The 24,200-nt window shown below is 50.3% G+C and overlaps 1 protein-coding gene across 3 annotated transcripts in view; it reads left to right on the top strand.

Annotated features, from left to right (window-relative positions):
- The window catches only part of STARD8 (StAR related lipid transfer domain containing 8), a 71,604-nt gene that overhangs the window by 7,710 nt on the left and 39,694 nt on the right, over positions 1-24,200 (top strand). Inside the window, exon 1 of one of the 3 annotated variants that reach the window (XM_023506861.2) lies at positions 8,218-8,621. The exons of 1 other annotated variant lie outside the window; for it this stretch is intronic. In XM_023506861.2, coding sequence (XP_023362629.2) covers positions 8,357-8,621 — 265 coding nt within the window. In that variant the 5' untranslated portion in view covers positions 8,218-8,356. Of the gene's footprint in view, positions 1-8,217; positions 8,622-24,200 lie in introns of those variants that run through there. One more of the 3 variants, XM_012553172.3, reaches the window with a different exon arrangement.

Below are 24,200 nucleotides of genomic sequence, written 5' to 3'. Positions count from 1 at the left end.
GAAAAATCAGATCAAAAGGGGGAAAAAAAAAAAACCAAGAAAGGGAACAAACCCCAACCAAAAAACAACAATAACAGAAGTCTCCATAATTCTTTCTCTGGGTATAGATGGCAGTTTCCATCACAGATCTATTAGAATTGCCTTGAATCAGAGAGGAACATAGTTTTACTGAAGCCTAGAATATGTTGAGAAGAGTTGTGTGAGCCAGAGTAAAAAGTGTGAAGCCTTGAATGCCAGCAAAATGCATTTGAACTTTCCTCAAAAGGCCATAGGGAGCCAGAGAAGATTTTTGAGGTTGGAAGGAAGGGAAAATGCAAGTGACTTTCTTGGGAAATCGCATTATATGATATAATCCTATTTAAACTTTATATATTTCTATTTCTAGGATAATAGGATTAAAGCACTGGAAGATAATTTAGAGCTGTGAGTCCAGTCTCCTCCTTCAGCAGGTTCAGAGGGGTTAGGGGATTTGTCCGAAGCAACACAGCCCCAGTGAATGATCCGAGCTGAGATTCGAGAATCCAAGTGTTCTGAATCTCCACCCAGCGTTCTTAAGCCCTGAAAACGGCCAGAAAAGGCCTCCTCCTGCAGGGTGCCCTAGCACCCGCTGCTGGGGATGCTGGGAATGCTGGGAGAAAAACGAAAGTTCCTGCCCTCAAGGAGCTTCTGTTTCGCCGAGAGGGAAAGAGCAGCCAGTCCAACAGAAACAAAGTAAATAGAAAGTAATATCCCAGAGGGAGGGAAGGAGGGAGAGGGCCCTTCCAGGAGGAGCCGGCCTGAGCTGAGCCTTGGAAGAGGCTGGGGCGGTGAGGTGGAGGTGAGGAGGGAGTGCTTTCCAGGCCTGGGGGGCGGCCCGGGCCAGGCCGGCAGCAGAGATGGAATATCCTGCTCGCCCGGGGAGCAGGGAGCGAGCCAGGTCGGCCGGAATGTAGACAGTGCAAGCGGGAGTAATGTAAAATAAGTCTGGAGAGGTAGCTCGGAGCCAGGGAGGAAGGGCTTCCGTCCCATATGGAGCGCTCGGTATTCGTCCCAGAGGCCAGCCCGAGTCACTGAGGCTGCTCCGGCGGGGGAGGGGCGCGGGCGCCTGGGGCTTTGGAGCTGGGGGGAGGGGAGAGGGGAGGGCCCGTTCTCGAGGCTGTTGCTGTACCCCTTGGTGACTCCGGGAAAAGAGAGGAGCCAGTGAGAGAGATGCGGGCAGGGGAAATCTGGACTTGGCAACCGATGTGATCAAAGAGGGGAGAGGAAAAGGTCAAAGGTGAGACTGAGGTTGTGACCTCGGATGACCAAATCCGGGGAGTACAGAAGGGAGGGGTAGCTCTAGGGGGAGCAATCACTAAGTTCTCTTTTCGGATGTAGGGACTTGGAGAAGTTACATCCCCATAACAATGGCCATCCAGAAGCGGGTGATTTGAAAAGTGAGCTTGAGAAGGAGATCTGGAAATCATCAGCTTAGAGATAGGAGTTGATTCCTTGGAAGCCCATGAGATCACCAAGTGATCGCCTTGTATAGAAGAGATAAGGAAAGAGGGCTCGGGACAGAGCCTAAGGAGACACCTAACAGTTAGGGGGCAAGACGGGAACGGTGAGTCACTTAGTGAAAGTTCATGTGTTATGTGCCAGGCTCTGTGCTCAACTCTGGAAACACAAAGTTTCTGTCCTCAAGGAGCTCACGGTCTAACCGGGAGCTAACGTGCTAACAACTCCGTGTAACTCAGATACATACCATCCGAACTGAAAATACTCAATGGAGGGAAGGTGCATCTGAAGGGGGTCCATGGGGAAAGTTTCCTGGGGAAGGTGAAAGTTAACTGCAACTGGAGGGGAGCTAGGAGGAGAAGAGGAGAAAGTCTGAGGCGAGAGGGACAACAAGTTGAAGGTGCCTAGTGTGAAGAACAGCAAAGAGGTCAGTCTCACTAGGCCTCAGAATCCTTGGGGATAGACGTCTCTCAAGATGGGAAAGGGAGAGTTTGCATTTGATCCTGGAGGTGATTGAGAGCCACTGGATTTGATCGAATAGGAACATGACATGGCCAGACCTATACTCAGTCTGACCACTGAGAGGAGGAATAGTAAGGAGAGCCTTAGGGCAGCCAGACCCAGCAGCAGTTACTGAGGAGAGACTGGGGCACCCTCGGGAAATTTTTTTTTTAGCATTATCTTTGTTTTCTTGGATTTGTATCTGTTTCCCCACTTACGTTTTTTAATTGTTTTATTTTTTGGTTATACTTGTCTATTAACTTTTAAAACACACATTTTCTTTATGAATGATGTTGAGAGAAAAAAACCAGAACAAAAGGGAAAAACCTTTTTTTTTTTTTGAGAGAGAGAAAAACAAAGAAAAAGTAAACCTAGCGTGTGTTGATTTGCATTCAGGCTTCCTAGTTCCCTCTCTGGAGGCAGATGGCATTTTCTAGGCAAAGTTTATGGGGATTGCCTGGGATCACTGAACCGCTGAGAAGAACCGAGTCTTTCATAGTGGATCATCACACGATTTTGTTGTTTCTATGTACATCCCACTTGTGTTTTAATCTGGTTCTAGCATTCGGGACTTTAGCCGGTGGCTTGTAGCCTCTTGAGTGTAACACCTCAGTTTACAGCACCCATCTTTCCTGATGCTTTGTTTGGACTATATCAGAGCCTGCTTGGGTCCACCATTCTCCTCTCCCCTGACTTTTAGGTGCTCCTCAATTTCAGTTTCTCAGAGGCTATCCGATATTCCGTGGCTCACAGCTATAGTTGAGTCATTCACCGGGGGATCGTTCTTGAACAACTTGTTACAAATTGGCCTGCTAATAATCGGGTTCCCAAGGATATCAAAACATGGATTCAGGAGAAGTGACTTTGAGTTCTGGGCCTGTCACTGCAAAGATAAAATTGACGGGCCATAACAATGCAGCCAAAGTGAAAGAGACTGATCATTCAGATAGAGAAGGGAGGAGGAGAACTGGGAGTGAGGAGTGGCCCAGAAAACCTTTCATCCTTAGAGATAAAAGCTGCAGAGATCTCAGGGAGGAGGAGGATTGAGGGAAGGCCATTACCTTTCCCAATAAAGAGATCGTTGGTGACCTTGGGGAAAAGTAGCGGTAGCAGAACTTGGTTCAGAAACTGGACTTTGGAAGACCTGTTTTCAAATCCTGCTTGGGAGGGAAGTGGAAAAGGGTAGTGCCGCCCCAGTGATGGCTCCATTGATATCAGACAGGGCAATTTTGCAGCGAATGAAAGTCAACAGAGTCGTGGGACTTCTTCCAGTGGAGTTTGGCAGCTCAGGAGGAAGGATGGATGAGGCAGATGCGGGGGGGTCATCCGAGGCTGGGGTTTGGAAAGGAATGAGAGGGGATAGAAGCAGGAGACGAGTGATCTGAACTGGTCAAAGGAGGCAAATGCAGGGAAGGGTGGAAGGATTGAAGCAGGCAAACAATCGGTTTAGGAGAGAAGGGGGGAAAGGAAGGGAAAAACCATTTCTTAAGCACCTACTATGTGCCAGCACAGTCACCAAGCACTTTCAAGGTATTATTTCATCTGCTCTTCCTTTTACTGTTGAGGAAATTGAGGTATACCCAGGGTCACTGGGCTAGTAATTTCTAAGGCTGGATTTGAATTCGGATCTCTGCCAGTCACCCTACTATATGACTCAGCTGCTTCATAGAAAGCAATAAGACAGAGAGGAAGATGGGAAGATTGGAGCTTGTGGTGAGAAGGATTTCCAAGTTCTGCATCATAGAGCGTTCTCTCTGTGGCAGGGCTGCAGTGCGAATGTCATGGCTGCTCAGGAGGTCGGGGGACCTGAAGACCAGGGTTTCGGGGGACCATCAAATGCAGTCTTTAAGGACTTAGGGTGTAGTAAGGGAAAGGAGGATTGTGAGACTGGTACTGAACCCCTTGAGAAAAAAGGATCAGTGAGTTGGGGGTTGAATAGCCCCTTGGGGAGATGGGGAGGTGAAGAGGGATGGGATGAATCTTAAGAAGGGGGAGATTGCTGAGCGATGGTGGAAGAGAGAGAGAGAGAGATGTGAGGGTGGGAGGCAGTGGTACATCGTGTTAGGGGGCAGGAGAGAAGAGAGTGGTTGCAGTGTCTTCTGGGAGGAAGACTTCGGAAGGGAACACAGCCGAGAGAATGCTGGCTCTGAGTTCAAAATTAGCCACAGTCACTTGCTACCTCTGTTTGCCTCAGGTTCCTCAGCTATAAAATGGGGATAATATTAGCAAAAATTATAGCAACTTCCCAGGGTTGTTGTGAGGATCAAATGAGATAATAAATTTAAAGTGCTCGGTACATAGTAAGTGCTACATAAATGTTAGCTGATGGTGACACATAGTAGGTGCTATCTAAATGGATGAGGATGATGATTAGCCCAGTGCTTGGCACATAGTAGGTGCTATATAAATGCATGAGGATGATGATGATGATTAGCCCAGTGCTTGGCACATAGTAGGTGTTCTCTAAATGCATGATGATGATGATAGCCCAGTACTTGGCACATAGTAGGTGCTATTTAAATGAATAAGGATGATGATTAGCCCAATGCTTAGCACATGGTAGGTGCTATCTAAATGCATGAGGATGATCATTAGCCCATTAGACACATAGTAGGAGCTCTTTAAAAGGTAGCCAATGTTGTTATTATTCATGAAATGGGAGTCTAAATTCTCAAGGGGCATTTCAGCAGCGACATGGAGTTCCAGGGGGTCCAGCAGAAGTAAGGGGAAGTGCAGGAGGAAGCCATGACAGGGGTCAGACCGATGTAGATGGGAATGAGGGAGTGGGGAATTGAGTTTGTTTAGGTTGTTTGGGAATCTGAATCCCAGGGATTATAGGAGAAGGAAGAGAAAGAGGAAGAGGAGGAGGAGGAGGAGGAGGAGGAGGAGGAGTGTGCTAGCCAGAGGACAGTACATAATCACACCCTTCCCAGGAACTAAGGCAGCTGGGCCCCAGGCCTTGCTCACAGTTGATCAGATTATCATTCCCAGAGTAAAAGGTGGAAGGCTGGGAGGGGGCGGGGTGAGTCCCTGTCCAGTAGGGATCTTGCAGACCTGGCCTGGCCTGACCGCCTGGCGGCGAGGGGCAGGGACCCGTGTCTGGGCACCAGATGGTCTTAGAGACAGGGCTGATTTCCTCAGCCTGTAATCATCAACCAGGACGAAGCTCCCTGGATCGGCTTTCCCTGGATGGGAGAGTGGACGCGGGAGAGCGAGAGGCAGGTTTCTGGCCCCGGTTTGGACCTGGTGAAGGGGCAGGGGCCGGAGGTCACGTGGGAGATTTGGATCCTGTCACAGTTACAGCTGGTTGTATGGCCCGGGCAATCACACTTTCCTCCCTTGTGAAATGGGGGCAGTAACGATAGTAATAGAAATAATTATGTTAGTGTTAATTTTCTATTTCTTCAGAGTGTAAATGTTAGGATTATATGAGCTAACAGATATAAGTAATTTCCAAGCCTCAAAGTACTCTCAAATGTCCGTTATTATTAATAATACACTCCACCCACATTTATTGAGTGCCTACTGTATGTAGGTCTCATTAAATTTAGATCCTGCTAGAAAGGAGCAATCAAGAACAGAGGTACAATGGGCTGGTTCTTAGAAAAGGGTTCAGAACACGGGGTTGTGGAAATTCCCCAATCGGGGAGTTCGCTTCCAGCCGAGAGAATTGAAGACTTCTTGGAGAATTTCATTGGCAGAGATGGAAGGGGGAAGAAGAGAGAGGATCCCAGGCACTGGGGATGACCCAGTCGGTGGCCGGGGTGGTGGCAGTTGGGTAATGGGTTTGGGGGATGGGGAATGGGGAAGTTAGGCTGAAGCCTAAAGTTCTTTGGAGGGGAGGAGTATGAGCTCGGGCTGGGGAGCCAGATCCGAGAGGCCGCGAATGCCAGAAAAAGAAGCTGGGCCCTTATCCTCTAGGCAACAGAGAAACCCTGCTGGTTTTGGACATTGGGGGGGGGGGGGGGAAACATAACAAACTGTGTTTAGGGAACCATAGGCAGGTCCAGGGCTAGGTGCAAGTAGGCAGCTGCCCGGGGAAGTGGGGTGCGTGTCTGCGGGTGTCTGGGTAAGTAGGGACGCCTTTTTGTGTTCCTTTTACAAAAAATAAATGTACACATTTTTTAATACCAGAAAATTCCACTTTCCCCGGCCTGCAGATATTTATTTTGGGATGTTCAAATTGCATATGTTTCAGTGAAGACTGGTGAGCAGTAACCCACAAGCCCTACAATTTCCCAGCCTTGCCCGGGGTACCCAATCGCAGGGCAGTGATATCATCCGATCCGCACACGAAGAAGACGATTATCTGGCCTGGGGAGGGCTGGCGGTAATGGGGATGGCACGAGTGGGGAAGACGGGAGTTGAGATCACAGCATCAGAGGTGTAGAGCTAGATCATCTAGTCTTCACCCTTACAGAAAAGGCAACTGAGGCCCAGGAAGGGAGAGAGATTTGTTCAAGGACACTCAGTAAGCTCAAGTTGGAGGCAGGGTGGGGATCCAGTATTTTTGACTTAGAGGCCAGTGAATTCTCCATTATCCCTCCTCTGGAACCCGGGCTTTGGCAGTGGACTGGATGGGGGAGGGGGGCAGAGGAGGGGGAATAGAAGAATTCAAGATTCAAGGGAAGGAGCCCCAGATAGATGGTGTACTTTATCCGGATGAAGAGACTTGATGCTAGTTCTAATTCTGCCCCCGAAGCTCTGTGAGAATCTCCACCTGGTCTCTGCCTTAGTTTCCTCATCTGTTAAATGAGAGAGTTGTATTTCAGTGGCCTGGAAGGCGCCTCCTGATTCCCAGCACCTCATGATGCATGAGCTAGCTAGCTCCATCCAGCCTTGTGTGCAGGATGACCCGGAGCCCGATTTGAGAGACCCAGCACTCTCTCGCTTTGCACAGGAAGCACTACATCTTCATCCATCCATTCACCTCCAGGATGGGGTGACCAATTAGCAGCAGGCTTCCAGATGGGGTGCGCCCTCCCTGGCCCAGCAGGTGGAGGCTCTTTCTCAGACTTCCACATCCCCCCCCCCAAGAGTGGGACCAGGCTGGCCATCTTCACCCTTCCCACTTGCCAAGTTCCTTGCAGTCTCCTCCTGCTGAGTTAGTTCCCCTAAACTGGCTGCCAACCCCAATCTGGGCCCCAGGGGTTAGGCTAGTGGGGCCCTGGGATCGGGGCGTGGTGGAGCAAAGCTTCCCCATGGTGATCCTTGAGGAGCCCCCTCTTAGAGGCTCAGCGGTTCCTCTCTACCTGACACCGGCCGGGTTTCCTTGGGCACACTCATCGGGGCTTTAAAGCAATCAGAGGGTGTGTGTTGAGATCACTTTATTTAAGGAGTGAAGGGCCACTGTGGGATAGAGAGCTAGCTGGCCCCCGAGCCAGAGGCATTGGTGGGTTCAAGTCCCAGCAGCCTTAGCTGGGTCACGGCGGGCCCCCTAACCTTTCAGTGCCCCTGCCACCCTCCTGGCCCCTCAGTGGAAGAGAAGGCACCCCCCCTTGTTCCTAGAGCGAGCTTCCTCTGGCCCAGGAGCCGGAGTATCAGGGAGGTCACTTCTGGCCCCCTGGCCTTAATTCCTGCTAATTAATGGTGCTCGGGCCCCATCCCTTCTAAAAATCCTCGTGTTTCTTCTGGCTCTGCGGAGATGCCCTCAGTGCCGAGCCTCTGACCTCCTACGCCACCCCTTTCTGTCCCGCCCCCGGGTCCGTTGGAGGGGCTTGCTGAGTGCTTAATGACCGATTAACGGCTTCTTACAGGCGAATATAAGCTGCGTGAAGGCAGAGAAGTTTCATTTTGGCTGTTTTTGAGGCTTTTTTTTTTTTTTTTTAATGTGGTTTTGGAGGGAGAGGAGGGCAGTGGAGTCAGATTTGTGGTTTCCTCGGCCCGGAGAACTCCAGAGAGGGAAACGCCCCGGCCCTGACACCTCGGAGGCTGCCGGGGGCACCGAGAGGTTAGGCGAGGTTAGGCGAGAGCAGGAGGCGGCAGCCGATGACTTGCCCAGGTTCCTACGGCCCGGGCTGCTGCCCGGGACCGCCCGCCGGGCTCTGCCGCGTCTCCCCCCGGCTCGGCTCACTGCCCCCTCGTCGGGTCCCCTCGGCCCGCCTCGGCTCGGCCGGCCCCGCGGAGACCTCGGGGGAGGGGGGGAGGTCCGGGGCGCGGCGAGTCCCCCTCGGGCCAGCTCTCTCCCTCTCTCCCTCCGCCGTCCTCTCCAGTTCCCTCCCCTCCCTTCCTTTCCTCGCCTTGTGACACGAGGGATCCTCAGCTGCGCGGCGATTGGTGGAGGCCGGAGGCAGGAGCCCCGCCCCCCTCGCTTTGAAACCCTTTCCAGGGAGGCGGACCGCGAGCGAGCCCGGCTCTCATTGGCCAGGCGCGTCCGGGGATGGGCGGGGCCCGCGAAGCTCTCCTCGCCGGCCCCCCCTCTCCTTCCCCCAAGCCGAGCCCCCGGGCTGCGCGCGGAGTGGGGGGCTCTCCGAGCGCGGCGGCCGACGGACGCGAGCCCCGAGGTGGCCTTGGCCGTGGCCCGGCCGGCCCCCACCCCCGCGGGGCTCCCCTGGGCCCCTCCTCCGACGCCTCCGCTAGCGGAGTAGCGGCAGCGTGCGCTCCCCGGACCCAGCCCCGGGGCAGAACCCCGACGCTGCCTCCAGGTAAGCCGGCGCAGCCCGGGGGCCACGGGGCGCCTTCCAGCCGCCGCGCGTTTGCCGCGCGCCCGCCGCCCTCGGGAGCGCTTTCCGAGAGAGCCCGGGACCGAGCGCTCCGGGGCTCGCTCTCGGCTCGGCTCGGGAGCGGCGGAAAGCGGACGCGGTCAGTTCGAGGAGCCCGGTTGGATCGCGAGCCGCGTGACCTTGGACTGGGCATTACCCTCCCTGGGGCCTCAGTTTCCTCATCTGTCAGATGAAAGGGCTGCCCAGAGCCCCCGTGGGGAGGGCTTCCTGGAAGAAGCGCCCACAGAAGTGACCCAGACCCGTGGGGGCATTTCTTGGAGCCACAGTCTTCCTCCGCCCCCGAGTCTGGGGTTGGGACACAGGGGGAAGACACTGGAGCTGGGCGGAGGTGGGAGTGAGGTTAGTCTGCTCGCCCAGCATGGAGTGAGTTCACTGGGCCTCTGCCAGGTCTGCGAGTGACATACCCGCTCCCCACCCCCTTTTCCCAGCCAAGGCAAGTTAGGTGGGGAGGAGGGAGCTAGACTGGAGTCCATCTTCATTCTTTACCCACCCCCACCCGCCCCTGCCCGCCCCTCCCCCAAGCCCCCTGCTTTAAAGGTATCTGGTTCAGGACTCAGTGTGTGGCTCCACCAGGACAGAGATGTTTTCTTCCTCTCTCCTTCTGAGAAGCATCTGGGAATTTCTTAGTATGAATAATAATAATAACGGAAATTGAAAGCATAGATCCAGCCCTGTCACTCCTCTGCTCAGGAAGCTCCCGTGGCTCCCTCTCGCCTCCAAAATCAAACACACCTCTGTTTGGCTTAAAAAAAAAAAAAAAAAGCCCCTCATAACGTGGCCCCAGCCCGTTTTTCCCGGCTCAGTGTACACTTTTCTGCTGGGGAATTCTGCGTTCCACCCAAACCGGCCTCCTGGCTGTTCCCTGGCCTTCAGATTTCATCTCCTGCCCCCACGCCTTTGCAAAAGCCGGTCCAGAGCACTTCCTCCTTACCTCTGCTCTCCGGACCGAACTTCCTTCAAAGCCCGCAGTGCTACCTCCCAGAGAAAGCCCCTGCCCGGTTCTCACCTCCACAAAGATCTTCTATGTCCCAGGCTCCCCTTCTCCTGATTCCCCCCCCCCCCCCCAGGGCAGTCACTGCCTAGTTTTGTTATGTTTTTCTATTTGCATCCTCACTCCCTAGTACTTGGGACACCTCGGCTTCCAGGAATGAATAAAGAGCTCTTGTCACTTTACTTTTACAGATGGGGCCATTGAGGCTCTGAGAGGTTAGGTCAGAGGGATAGCAGATTTCTGAGATTTGATCCCAGTTCTCTCCTGATGACACATCCAGCACTGGAGAAGGGAATGAAATGAAATCATCTCCTCCTCCTCCTTCTGTTCCCCTCCCCCCAAAAAAAATTCTCACTGAGCTCCAGAGAGCCAGAAAGCTCCAAACATAGCTTTCGTAAACCTCATGGTCTCTGAAAGGAACTTTGAGGGATGGTCCATCCCTGAAACCACTAACGTTTATTAAGCACTTACTGTATGCTTGATGCTGGCGCTGGAAAGCTTATTTGGGGGTGGCAATGTTTATCTGCATCCAAATGCCAGACAGTTTGGGGAGCGGAGGTTGTTGGATACTACTTGTCAGGGGGGGAGTAGGGGGGGGATCAGGAAAGGCCTGGGGTTTGAGCTGAGCTTTGAAGGAAATGAGAGACCCCAGGAGGTAGGGCTGGGTACTGAGTGCATGAGGCATACATAACCTATGCAAAAACCCCAGACGGATGACGTGCTGAGTGAGGAACAGCCCAGCCAGATCGAGGAAAGGAAAGTGCTGAGGCAGCTAATCCCCCTCCCCCGTTTGACAGATGAGGAAACTGAGGCTCAGAAGGTAAAGTGACTCCAGGGAATCTGCCTGGGAAAGGAGGTGATCTAGTGCTGAGTTGTCCTTGGAGGAATTCCTTGCCCTCTCTAGCCTCAGTTTCCTTTTTTGTAAACTGAAGAGTTTGGACTAGATAATTGCCTCTAAATCGAGGTTCCTTGGGCCAACTTAAACCCCAGAGGACTTGCTCTCCCCTAGCTTCTGCAGGGCTTGGCCAAGGTCACAAGGAGCGAATGGCGGCACCAGGCCTGGAGGTCGGGGGGCAGCGTGACTGGATCCGAAGGGCGGCTTTCCCCAACCCCCCGGGCTCTCGAGGGTCCCCTTCCTTTTTCTGGCTGGTTTCTTCTGTGCTTGGTCTGCCGGCAAGCGGCTCGCTTTGGAGACACTCGGGCTCAGACGAGCTGTGCCAGTGGGAGAGGTTGAGATGGTCCCGTAGCCCAGTCAGGTGGAGAACCAGGGTGGGGGCAGAAGCCAGCTGGCCCATGGGGGAGGGGGCCGGGCCCCCTCAGCTGGGCTCCTGCAGGCTTCCTCTGGAGCCAGCAGATGGAGGCCAGGGCCTTCTGGAAGTCGGTCTGCTCCCCAGAAAGGGCGTCCCCAGTTCCGTGTGCTGGTTCCAAGCCCGTTACTGGGAGACCCCTGCGGTCTGCACTCCCCGCCCCGGACTGCCTTCTAGCCCTTCCTTTCATGTCCTGGAATGAAGGAAGGAAAGGTCAGGCCTGGGAGGGGACCGCAGCGGAGCGAGTGCGGATGGGTTTCAGGAGCAGGTTTCTTGGGGTTGTTTTTGGCTGCGTTACCCGGTCCCCCCGCCTTCCTGCCTGCTTCGAACTGAGGCTTGGAAGCCAGGCCCCTTAGATTCCCAGAATAGTTGCGCCAGAAGGGACTTTTGAGCTCTTCTCAAGTCAACCTCTTGGGTTTCTACAGAGGAGGAAACTGAGGCTCAGGGAGGGGAAGTGATTTAGGCAGGCAGAGCCCCAGACAGCCTACCCAAGGCCACACGGCACAGAAAGCCAGGGGCCAACATTGAGCAAGTCTTCCAACTGTTAGGGCCCAGACTCCTAGATCTAGAGCTGGCAGGGCCCTCGGAGGCAGGGGGGGAGGGGGTGTCCAACTCCCTATTTTACAGAGGGGAAAACTGAGGCCTAGAGACGGGAAGAACTTACCTAGGGTTGTCAACAAATTTGCACAAAACATTTTTTTTGATAACAGCTTTTTATTTTCAATATATACGAAGATAGCTTTTCAACATTGACCCTTGCAAGGCCATCCGTCAACAAACATTTATTAAACACCTACTTTGTGCCAGGCTTTGTGCCGAACGCTGGGGACACTCAGAAAGGGAAAAGCCCCACCTTGGAGGACCTGGCGGGCTCATGGAAAGAGAGACGCCATGCAAATGTAAACATTTCGATGCCCACGGGTTATAGACAGGTGGTTGCAACTGAGCAGCAGGGGAGAGGGACAGGGAGATTGGAAAGAGCTTCCCAGAGTGGGATTTTAGCTGGGAACCAAAGGGAGGCAGGGAAGCTGGGATGGGAGGGTGAGGGAAGGACTAGAGCATTGCAGCACCAGGGGCTGGCAGTGGGGGGCAAGGCCCCAGCCTATCGGAGTGGAAGAAGGCTGCAAGGGTGGGAAGGTGTCTGGCTACGGAAGGCTTTCGAAGCCAAACAGAAGATTTCCAATGTGCTCCTGGAGGGGACGGCCAGCCGTCGCTGTTGGGGAGTTAGGGACAACGTGGGCAGCTCAGACTTGGCATCTTAGGGTCAGTTTGGCAGCCGGTGGGGATGGGCTGGTCGGGGAGACGCCCCCTAGTGAGCTGTGGCAGTAGGCCGGGGGTGAGGTGATAAAGGCCCGGCCCAGGGTGGGGGCACGTCAGAGGAGGCGGGAGCTGTTCAAGAGAAGGTAGGAGGGGCGGGCGCCTCAGGGAGGTGAGAGAGCAAGGGAGCCCAGGTGACTGGGCAGTGCCCTCTCTGGGAACAGGAAGATTAGGAGGAGGGGGAGCCCTCCGGGGGAAAGGTCACCTGTAGAGCTCAGAGAGACCTCCGAGGTGGCAGAATGTTGGAAAGGCCCAGAGAGGCCTTTGTCCAACCAGTATGTGAAAGGAATTTCCACCATAATAGAGTGCTCTAGCCCCAACGTGTTACAGGGCGGGAATCGGGACAGGGACTGGAATTGACTTGCCCAAGGTCACACGGGCAGTAATTATCAAAAGTAGAATGTGAATCCAGGTCCTCTCTCTGCAGAGCCCTTGTTCTTCCTGCCGTGGTACCTTGCTACTCTATGATGGGCGTTGAGTGAGGGAGGCTTTCTGTGTGTGTGAGATCGAGGCTCTGGGGAAGGCCAATATAGAACACCAAAGGAGGTGGAAGGGGCCTTTGGGGAACCCAACGGCGGCAGCCCTAGAATGCTGGTCCCAGAGAGCCCCCATTGCCTTTTGGATAATAGAGGGCCAGTGTTCTCCCCACCTTTCAGAAGAGGAAGTTGAGACCCAGAGGGAAGCCACATCGCCCAAGGGGACACAGCCAGTAAAGGGCTGTTCTCTCAGCTATTCCTGGCTGGGTTCACTAGCACACTGAATGTTGAGCGGGCAGGTGGGGAAAAGGAATAGGCCTTTAAGTAGCACCTACTAGGAGCCAAGTGCTTTATGAGTATTACTGCATTTGATCTTCAAGTAGGTGCTGCTATTAGTCCCATTTTACCGTTGGGGAAACTGAGGCAAACAGGTGAAGTGACTTGTCCAGGGTCACACAGCTAGGAAGCATCTGAGATTCCAGATCTTCCGGCGCTATCTGGTCTACTCCCCTCATTTGTGGGATGCCTTTGGGGAGCGGCCTCTCCGCTCCAGTGTGTGCATGTTAAGTGGACATGTGACCTTTGGGACTGTTTTGATGCTGTTTCTTTCTGAATTTCTGGGGTCTTTGTTTTTGCCGGATTGAAAAGGGAGTTCCGGACCTTTCCGCGTGTCCCCTCTACTGTAAAACCCAGGCGGTCTCTGTCAGCCTAGTGCTTAGCCAAAGCTCATTGAGCGACTGACTGAGCTCCCGGGAGGTCACGGTCTGAGCAGGCCCTCCCCGCTCTCCCTTCCCCCTCCCTTGGCCTCCGAGGCCAGTTCCGAGCAAAACAGGATGCATCCTGGATGAACTTTTTCCTAGCATGTCCTCTAATCATTCTGGCTCAGCTTGGGGCTTCCTCTCACAGGAGCAAACCCTTGTGGGCCCTCTTTCCCACCAGGGGCGTGCAGACTTCCTCCATGGCCAGGCAGCTTCTCAGAGAACCAGAGGAGCTCACAGACTGTCAGCTCTGGAAGGAGCCCTGAGGTTCTGGATTCCAGTCCCAACTCTGCTACCTATAGCTGGCTATCTGACTTCAAGCAAGGGACCGGTCTCCCTGGGCCTCAGTTTCCTTCTTCCGTACATGGGGCAGTTAGACTAGATGGCTCCTGGGGTTCTTTGCAGCTCAAAATCTGGGATCCTAAGTCACTTTTCTTCTCTGGACCTCAATTTCCCCATTGGTAAAAGTGGGGGATGTCTCGAGGGGTCTCCTCCAGTATCATATCCTATGACTTTAAGGCTTATCTAGTGTAATCCCCCCCTTTTTTAAATGAAATTTTATGTCACGTGCTTTTGTCATATAATGTATTTTGCCCCCGTCTTTCTCCTAGAGAATCATCCCTTATAACAGAATAAGAAAGAGGAGCAAAAACCTAACAGGGAAAAAGGCTGACATGATGCGTGATGTTCCGGTCCCATAGTCCCCCACCTCTAGAAAGAAGGGCCCGCCCGCCGATGTTAGCAGAGCAGGAAGCTGAGGAGCTGTGGGGTCTCCAGCCAGTAGGCGGACAAACTGAGCCGGGCTGGAAGCTAGGCCTCCGCGCCCAGCACTTTGTATTCTTTTCCAGGGATGGTAGATGCAGGTGCCAAGGGGTAAGGGTCTCCCTTTGGAGGCCAGGAGGCATTGGGTGGACAGTAAGATCGGGACTCCCACCCGTTCCCGCGAGACCAATGCCGCCCATAAGTTCAGGTTGCGGAGACTGAGCAAAAATTGGTCCGGGACTCAGCATCCCGCAGCAGAAGAAGCCTGTGGCAGACGAGGGGCGGGGGAGGGGGGTAGGTAGCCATTGATGTCCACCTCCCAGGAGCATAGGATTGGCAGCTGCAAGGCTCCTGAGAGTGTGGGAGTCCAGGTCCTTCACAGAGGAGAAAACTCAGGTCCAGAGAAGGAGACTCACTTGTCCGAGCTCCCACTGATAGTCCCAGGGCTCCCACAGATAGTCCTGGGGCTCCCAGGCTCTCCAACAGTGCCCTTTCCTGTAAACCTCAATAGAGCTAAACAGTTGGCTTTTAGCAAGAGTTCTAAATCTGGGATCCATGGGAAGAGGTTTCAAGGCGTCTGTGAGTTTGTATGCAGGGAAAATGTCCCCTTTATTACTACTGCTAGTCTCCAACTGAAATTTAGCACGTCTTTCCTGTATGTATGGAAGTGCCCAGGGGCCCCCAGGCTTCCCCAGAATGCCACAGGAGTCCCGAGGGAGAGAGGGACCGGCTCTGCCGCCCTCGTCGGCTTGCCCCATTCAGTGGGCACTGCACGGAGTGGCCGGGACACGGCCCCAAAGTAGAGCCAGTGGAGCCCCCTTTGGCCTTCACGCTGCCATGGGAGCCCGCTTTGAGAACCAAGAAGAGAACCGAGGTGAGGTGTCCTTGCGATTCTGGACGAGGTCTCCCGCCTGCCCCTTGCTGGACCCCGTTGGCCTCGAGCCCTTCCCCTTGGTTCCCAGGAAGACGTGTTCGGCCCCTCTCCCAGAGAGTAGAGACCCCCAGGATTCTTTGCTTAAGTCAGTGGCCAGGAATGGATCGAGCACTAGTTGACCTCCTAGCTGTGAGGCAGAGACTTGCCCACAAAGTCTGGTAGCAAGCCCCACCGTCTCATGGGTACTGGGGGAGAGGGAGAGAGACACAAAGAGAGAGAGAGACGGGCAGAGACAAAGAGGCAGAGACCCAGAGAGGAGAGCGAGACTGTGAGCTGCCCCCTTCCCTGACCGGCCAACCAGTTGTTGTCTGCCTGCCCTTGGGAGGGGAAGTGGCCCCTTTCCAACAGAGCCTGGGACCTGCTTTAGCATAGTTAATGATTGAGCTGTACAACCACCTCCTGAAAGTCACCTCCAGAAGACGGCCATTAACCAACTGCCTGGCCCCTGGCCATTCCAACCCCGGGCCCGAGACTTTGCAGCCTGGACTCGGGGAATTAGTTTTGTGGGTGGGCCGAGCACTGTGCTTTAGGACCCAAAGTTTCCTTGTGATTCCCTGTATTTGCTTTGCGGTCGATAAGCTCGGAATTCTGAGAAGGGAGGCCGTGGACTTCCCCGGACTCAGACCCCCCATTGGAGGGGTCCGGGACATACAAAAGGAAAAGAGGTGATGGCTTCCACAGGACCCGACGCTGAGCCTCTCCCTGGGAACCTCAGCCTGTGGGCTCTGTTTTCCCCACTAGCATCTTTTTATATCAAGACACTTTCCCCACGGCTGGTGGCAAATTACAGCACCACGGCCTTCTCTCCATGGTCAAAATGACTTAGTCTCTACACAAGTGGCTGGGATGCTGTTCAAAAAGTAGAGCCGGTGGCAAGAGAACTGGACATAAATTCAGACCCTATCTGGGCCACTAGTCTTGTGATCTTGGGCAAATCATTTTTTCTCCTCCCAGGACTCAGTTTCCTCATCTGTAAATTGAGGAGGTTATACTAGATGGCAACTGTCAAGAAACTTGGAACCATAGGGTGTCCGACCTGGGAAGGCCTCAGGAACACAAAAAGTCAGAGCTGGTAGAATTCTCAAGGGATAGTTTTGTAAATGACTTGTCCAAGGTCACACAGCTTAATTCTATTTCATTTTAGTTCTTGATTGCCTCCTGTCATCTTGTCCTCAAATTTTCTCCTGACGGTGTCGTGTCCTCTCCTTATTTGGCGGCTGTCCTGTCTCTTTTCTCAACAGCACTAGTTGGACTCAGTTGATTAGAGGCAACAGGGAGGGTGCAGAACACAGACACAGGCCATGCCTAGGGCTCTGGGGCCTTCTAGCTCCCTCCCCCTCAAGAGTAGTCCGGTAATTCCCATCTGACATCAAAAACAGTTAGTCCTGAGCTGGGTCGAGACCTGAGCTGGAGGCCTTGGCTGAGAGTGCCTTCAGGCAAATGGCCCTCCCGTTCCCGGCAGAGCCTGCTTCCAAGGACCCTTGGACCACACCAGTTTCTGTGGCAAGATTTAGGGAGAAGGGAAGACACAGTAGCTCAGTCACAAGTGATGGAGTTGGACGGTCTGACTTCGCCAAACAGATTCGGTGAAGTCACCTAGCTTTTAGTAAGTGCCCTGAGGATGCACCGAAAGGCAAAAAGAGCTCTTAAAGGAGCTCTCCTGTGAATGAAGGAGATGACACGTACATACAACTAGATACGTGGAAGGTGCACTGATCCTGGCAGTAGCTGCGGTGTGTCAGCGCTGGCGGTACTGGTGGCAGTGAGGGATGGATGAGTGATACCTTTCAGAGCAGCCGGGCCCTCTTACCTAACATTGGATTGAATTAAAAAAAGCCTCATATTTACTAAATGCTTCTTGTGTGCTAAGTTCTGACGATACAGTTGGAGATGTAAGAAGGCTCTTGGGGACCTTACATTCTAATGGGGGCGTGGGGATGCCACGTCGCGGACAGTGACGACTTAGATGACAAGGTCTGCTGGTCCTTGGGGGTGGGTGGGGGCGACAGCAGTGATGGAGCAGATGCTTAGGCCTCCTCCAGTTGCTGAAATCCTCCTGCTTTCTGGGAGCTCCAGGGATGTGGGATTGGAAATTTCTTTTTCTGGGTCTTCAGTAGGTGGGGCAGGCTGGCCTTTGCCTCGGTGACACTCGGTGTTGTTGACGGGGAGGTCATGTGTGAGTGTGGAGGCTTGTGGGCACTGGATGATGCCTGTGTGTGACCAGGGATGTATTTGAAGGCTTTCAGGGCTTATTCCCGGGGCCTGGCTAAAACCCAGCACGGTGTTTCTCATCCAGATTGCTGTTGATGTGGGACGCGAGGGCAAAGAGTGGCAGCCGGCCCAAGGTGTCGGACTGACTGCCGTTGTGAGATTCGGTGTTCCCGAGACAGCTGCGGCTAAGGTTCCTTCCAGTGCTGATATTCTCGTCTTTGCTTTTTCTCTTTGCTCGTCCCCAGAAATCACTGCATTTGATGCAGCCCGGCTTCTTAAACACTGGCTTGTGATCCCTTCTGGGGACCATGAAATTCTGATTTATTATCAGTAAATGTTGGATCTGCATACCCATTTTATATACCTGTATAAAATTTTTTCAGGCAAAAGGGGGTTGTGAGTAGAAAGAGTTTAAGAAGCCCCGGTCTAATGAACAGAGTACTAGCTTTGGAATGAGAGCCCTTTACCACCTGAACGTTTTTCTGGGCCTTAGTTTCCCCAGCTGTAAATTGAGGAGGTTGCCTCAAGTGGCATCTAAGGGCTTTTCTAGCTCTAGCTCTAGGGTTTGTGTTTGGGGGTGGGGTGGGGTAGAAAGGATGGCAACAACTGGAGACTGGCTTTTTGGTTGAGAAAGCTTGGGAAAGCCTTCCCTGCAGAAGTCTCCTCCCCAATCAGAACCTTTTCCTGCTCTTCTACGAATGAAAGCTGGATTGACTTTTGCTGAGCTCTAGCCATTAAAGAGTCTCACTGTCTTCTCTCAGTTTAAATAGCTCCTTGCTGGGCCCAGCTTCCACCTGGCTTGGCCCACCCCTCTGAAATGTACCTGCCCCAGCTGACCCTGCTCCAACCCATTCAGCCTTGGGTTAATGAGTGACCCATTTCTCCCTGTGCCAGCTAGGGTTCTGGGAAGGGAGGGCCCAGCCCACCACGGGCCCAACCGGTCAAGGCTGCTTGGGCCCCTTACTTCTGTAATAACCTTTCCGACCTCTGCCCACCAACTTTTTTCCCTCTCCACGGAGCCAGAGGATTCCCCCGCTTCTCCATTCCTGCTCATTGCCAAGACTTTGCCCAAGATCTTTCTTGCAAAGATGGCTCCTGTTTCAGTCCATCTTCTAGCTTGCTTCCCAGCCTGAGTCTATGCTACAATTAGAACTCTAGCTGGTAGCCAGGGGAATACTAGCTGCCCTCTAGTTAAGTATTTTAAAAGTACTCTGGATGCATTCTCATTTGAACCTCCCAACAATCTACCTACATTATTATCCTAGTTTTAAAAATGAGAAACCAGATTAAGAGGTGAAGTGACTTGTCCAAGGCCACACAGCTAGGACAGGTTGGAAGCAAGCTTCTAACCCAAGTCATCTTGACTCCAAGAGCAGACCTTTTCCCGCTGTACCGGAAGGGGAAAACGCTTTGGTGTCGATCTACCCTCTCCTCAGAATCCATCCGTGCCTTCCATTTTGGGGCGCCTTTTGTCCGTGCCCTGCCATTGATTTTTCCCTTGGTATGCTGGAGGTCATGCTCTAGCTCTCTTCTGTGTTGTATGGCTTCCAGTGGTGTGTGCAGGCGGTCTCTCAGTTATTCCTCCCTTGTGGTAGTTCATGGGTGATCCACTTCCCTTTTGAGCCATCCATCTTTTGGGCAACTACTTCTTTGCTGGTAGCACACTAGAGCCTGTTCATGACCTCCATTTTGGATGACCCGTCTCATTTTCTTCAGAGATTTGGGGATTCTATGACTTGTTACTGAGTTAGAAAGAGGTGATTTTCTTCCCTGTGTGGGAACTTCCTGGGAGAGTGAACTACCTTTGCTAAGGCAGACTCAGAGCTCTTTGGGTACTTTTTGGTCTAGGAGTTGCTTGGGTACCTAAAAGGTTAAGTGATTTGCTGAAGGACAGAGAGCTAGTAGGTAGATTAACTTAGGGTAAGACTTAAAGCTTTATTCTCTCTAATGGGATCCAATTGTATCTGTCCTATTTCTCTACCAGAAGAAAATTGACCAAAAAAGATGGGCTTTATTTTCACATTCGTCTTTATATTCCCTGCACCCAGCACAGTACTTAGTGCTTAATTTTTGTTGGCCTGAATTGAATTTGAGCCCTCTTCTCTTGGGAATGACTCTTTTCTCATATATTCCCATTCATTTACTATATATTTGGGGTGTCAGATTTTTATCAATGCTTCTTGAGACGCAAAGATTTTCCCAATCAACTTTTCCACTAGCTGCATTGATTTTGTTCCTGTCAAGTCTCTTTCATTTTATATCATCAGAATTGTCTCTTTTATCTTTCATAATCACTTTTATTCTCATTTAAGGATATTCTTTGTAACCATAGTTGTGGAAGGGACCTTTATCCCTTCTAAATTTTTTATGATGTGATTGTATTTAGGGTATCTGTCACCTTACTGAGACACTTAGTGTCTCCCCGTTGCTCCCAGGATAAAGCCTTCCATAACCTGGCCCTTTTTTTTTTTTTTTTTTTTTATTTTTTTTTTTTACCTTTCCAATCTTCTTCCACATTACAGTCTGCCAAGGAGTCCTCAGTCTAATAACATAGGCCACTTGGCTGGTTTTGCATACACAATGCTTTGTCTCCCAACTGGCTATTTGCGCTGGCTGGCCCCCGTACTTGGTACTCTTTCCCTGCCCATCTTGGCCTCTTGGCTTCTCTCATTTCCTTCAAGTGTCAGCTAGAATCCCACCTTCTACAAGAAGCCTTTCCTTATTCCCCTTCATGTTAGAGCCTTCCCTCTGTTGAATAGCTCCAATTTATCTCACACACATACATATGCATATTTTATATACATTTCTCTATACACACTTATATACATAGCTGTTTGTCTCTCTCCATCTTTATCTACATCTACCTACCTACCTCTCTACCCATCTATCTCTATATCTCTCTACCTACCTGTGTTCATGGTATCACTGAGCATTCATACCACGTCTCATTGCTTCCAGATCTTGCTTACGTGGTCCGTTCGCTTGGCCCGCCTCTGCTTTGTTTCACCTGTTATCATAATTTTGATGGATACGCTTTATAATCTAGTTTCAGAACTTATACCGCTCTGGCTCCTTTGTTTCTACTTTTTTCATTGAGCCTTTGTTTCTTCCAAATGGATTTTGTTGCTGTTTGGTCCATTTCTATGAAGAGTGCTTTATACTAATATTCATTTGAGTTTTGTGTATTAGCTGGAAGGCTAACTCCCATATATTTTTTGCATGAGTGTGTAGTAATTTCAAAGGGAATTTTCTGTTTTTAGCTCCTCCTGATGGGTTTTGTTGATCAGCCTTTTTTTTTTGAGGGGGGGGGTCTATTACCATTTTGTTGGTATATTTTATATCGTGTTACTTTATTATCTCCATTTCCCTCCCCAAAAGATCTTTACAGATCTTTTCTATTTCTTCCAGTTTAATCTGTAATTATCTTCAGAGTCAATGGCTTAATTGGTTTTCTCATCAGCTTTGTTTAGGGTTGTGATTGTTGTTTTCCCTGTTTCTTTTAGTTAGTTTTGGAGGTAACACTGCTCATCTACCTCTACATCATTCTACCGTCTCTGTCCTTAAGCATTTATAAAAAGAGTGTATATTTGAAACAAGTTTTGCCCTTGATTGCTAGATCTCTCCTCTTGGCGAAGAGATAATGTGTTTGCTGGCTGAGACTGTTGTGGTGATTGGTCTATATCGCTTCTATGCCCTTTGTGGATAATGATTGTCTACGTGTCAGCGTCCTTTTGTTCTTTTCCCATTTTGACATCGATAGCTTCTTTAAGTCACTTTGGAGATGCTTCAGTTATATACCGTATCTTTAGATTTTGGTTGCTTCTTTTCATTTTTATTGATTTTTATCCTTGTTCTACCAGTCTGATGATTTGACTATACACACACTTGATTCAAACGTGGCGGCTCAGTCTGTAACCAGTCATTTTCTATTTGAATATAATGAATTCAAGCTTTTTTGTCATGTTTGGCATTCTGTCCAGAGACTCCCGACTCTTTCTTTAAAGAAAATATTCATGATATATAAACATAAATCTCTATGGTCTAGAAGCTGACAGTTTTCCAACTTTATGAAATAATGGCTTCATTTTCTGCAAAAAGTTTTGCTACTCCACTTGTTATGGTTTTTGTAACACAATTCTTAAATATACAAGAAAAATAACCATACATGGGCATTTTATGGTTTTCATGGTTTATGGTCCATAAACTGAGTAACTTAATCATATTATTATTAATGTGAGGAGTGGGCTTGGTTTTGGGGGGGAAATGTTTCTCAAAACTTAATGTCTTGGGTATTATCACTCATAATTTTTTCCAGCTAAATTAAAAGCGATATTTTGTCTTCTGAGAGGTGTTTGGTAGAGTGGACAGAGCTGGCCCCAGAGCCAGGAAGACTTGCCTTTCTAGCATGTGCTGCTTTTGTACCTTTTGACAAGTCACTTGAACTCTCAGTTCTCTAGGCATTCTCTAAGATTTCAGGTTGCCAAAAAAAGGTGGAGACCTGTATTAGTAGTGGGAGTTTCTTCACTTTATGGATGAAATCACCAGTCTAATTCCCATGTTTATTTTGTCTTTATAACAGCTATGCTGGAAAACCTTGTTTTCTGCAAATAAAATATTATGGATGATAAGAACATTTATATTTGGTAAATCAAATGCCTCTTTATTCGCTTGTAGCCAAAACATAAGATCTTCAGATTTAAATGATTATTTCAACATCCTATCAAGAAGACGAATCTATTCCCTATTGTTCTGGTGAGATAAGAGCAAATGACTTTATAATGAAAACAGACAATAAATCAAAAAAAATATTAAGCTAGATGGTATTGTGGATAGAATTCTAGCCCTAGAGTCAGGAAGATCTGAATTCAAATCCTGTCTCAGATGCTTATTAACCATGTGGCTCTGGGCAAGTCACTTCACTCTGTTTGCCTCAGTTTCCTCATCTGCAAAATGTGCTGGAGAAGGACAAATGTACCAAGCACTGTGCTAGATACCAAGGAGACAAAGACAAAAGTGAGGTAGTCCCTGCCCTTCAGGAGCTTGCATTCTAGGAGAAGAGCCATTGTGTGTGTGTCCGTCCAGTTTTCTGTTGACCCTACTTGGGGTTTTCTTGGAAAGATACTAGAGTGGTTGGCAATTTCCATCTCTGGCTCATTTTACAAATGAGGAAAGTGAGGCAAATAGGTGAAGTGACTTGCCCAAGGTCACACAATTAGGAAGTATCCTAGGGCAGATTTGAACTCAGGTCCTTCTGACTTCAGGGTAGACACTCTGTCCACTGCAGCACCATCTAGCTGCCCCATCTACATTCCACCCCACCCCCTGTCTCTCTCTGTTTCTGTCTCTCTCTCCCCTTTCCCCCTTCCCCCTCTCTTCTGTCTCTGACTGTCCCTCCCTGTCTCTGTCTCTCTCCGGTCTGTCTTTCTTTCTCCATTTCTATCTCCCCCTCCCTTTTCCTATCCCTCTCTCTTTCCCTCTCCCCCCTCAAATACATCAAAAGCAGATAATGTAACTTTGTGGGGTAGGGAGACAAAGGAAAACCTCCTCCAGAAGGTCGCCTTGGGGCTGAGTTTTGAAGGAACCTGGGGATTCTGGGAGGTAGAAGTGAGGAGGGATTGCATTCCAGCCATGGCACAGAGGGGGGAGCTGGAGGGTTGTGGGCGGGGTACAGCTGGGCCGCCAGTTTGACATGGACTAATACGTGAGAAGGCTGAAAAGGTAGACCAGAGTGTGAGGGAGAATTTCTAGTAATAATAAAATAATAATATTAATTAATAATATTATATTGTTATTATTATTAATAATAATAATAATAAAAGAGGTACTAAGGACTCGCTCCTGCCCTTTTCCTTCCTTCCTTCCTTCCTTTTCCCCTTCTTCCCTTCCTTGAGAGTGAGACAGAGAGACAGAGACACACGGAGAAAGAGACAGTGAGTTGAGACAGGGAGTGTGAAGAATTTGTTTCATCTTAGAGGAAGTCCTTCCCTCCCTTTCCTTCCTCTCATTTTCTGCTTCCTTTTGTGTGCTATCTTTCATCCCCCTTTAGAATGCAAGTGCCTGGAGGGCAGGGGCTGACTTTGTTTTTACTGGTTTCCGGATCCTGTATTCTGTATCTCAGTGGCCCCGTGCTGAGCACCTAGAAAGGGCAGCTAAGACTTTTTTCCTGTCCTTTCCTATTTCATTTGCAGGTGAGATTTTTTTTTTCTTCTTAAAAAGTTGGGAAGGATGTAAAAAATACTGGTTTACAATATTATTTTTCCAGAGCCCTAACTTTTCCATAGATACAATTACTTTCCCTTTCTGGATCCAATATGAATCCCAAGACTTTGCATTGATTTATTGAGAATACTCATCTTCTTTTTCAAAAATATCCACGAGACACACATTTCTTAGAAAACTTTTGTCACAATGAATTTACTTCCTCCCTATTATTATTTATGTAACTAAGAAAAATGGCAGTTTGCTCTTTAAGCTCTAACAGCCTGAACTGATCATTCTCTGGTGTGAGAAATCAGCATGTTTGGCACTAATATAGAAGTCCCTTATCCTTGGCCTACTATTTTGCAAAGCCCTTTCTTGTATTTGACTCTTTAAAAAAATTAAGTTGATTACTCTGATAACAACCTGAAAGTCCATTTATTTTCTTGATCCAAGCGATGATTTATGATTTAATTAGCCATGATTATTAATTTTGCTGACCATAACAAAGAGAAATTGTGCTAAGTGCACAATTACTGAGAAAAAT

The sequence above is a fragment of the Sarcophilus harrisii genome, chromosome X (assembly GCF_902635505.1).
Source record: "Sarcophilus harrisii chromosome X, mSarHar1.11, whole genome shotgun sequence".
In the NCBI taxonomy this organism is placed as follows: Eukaryota; Metazoa; Chordata; class Mammalia; order Dasyuromorphia; family Dasyuridae; genus Sarcophilus; species Sarcophilus harrisii.
This window is presented reverse-complemented; position numbering and strand designations above follow the sequence as displayed.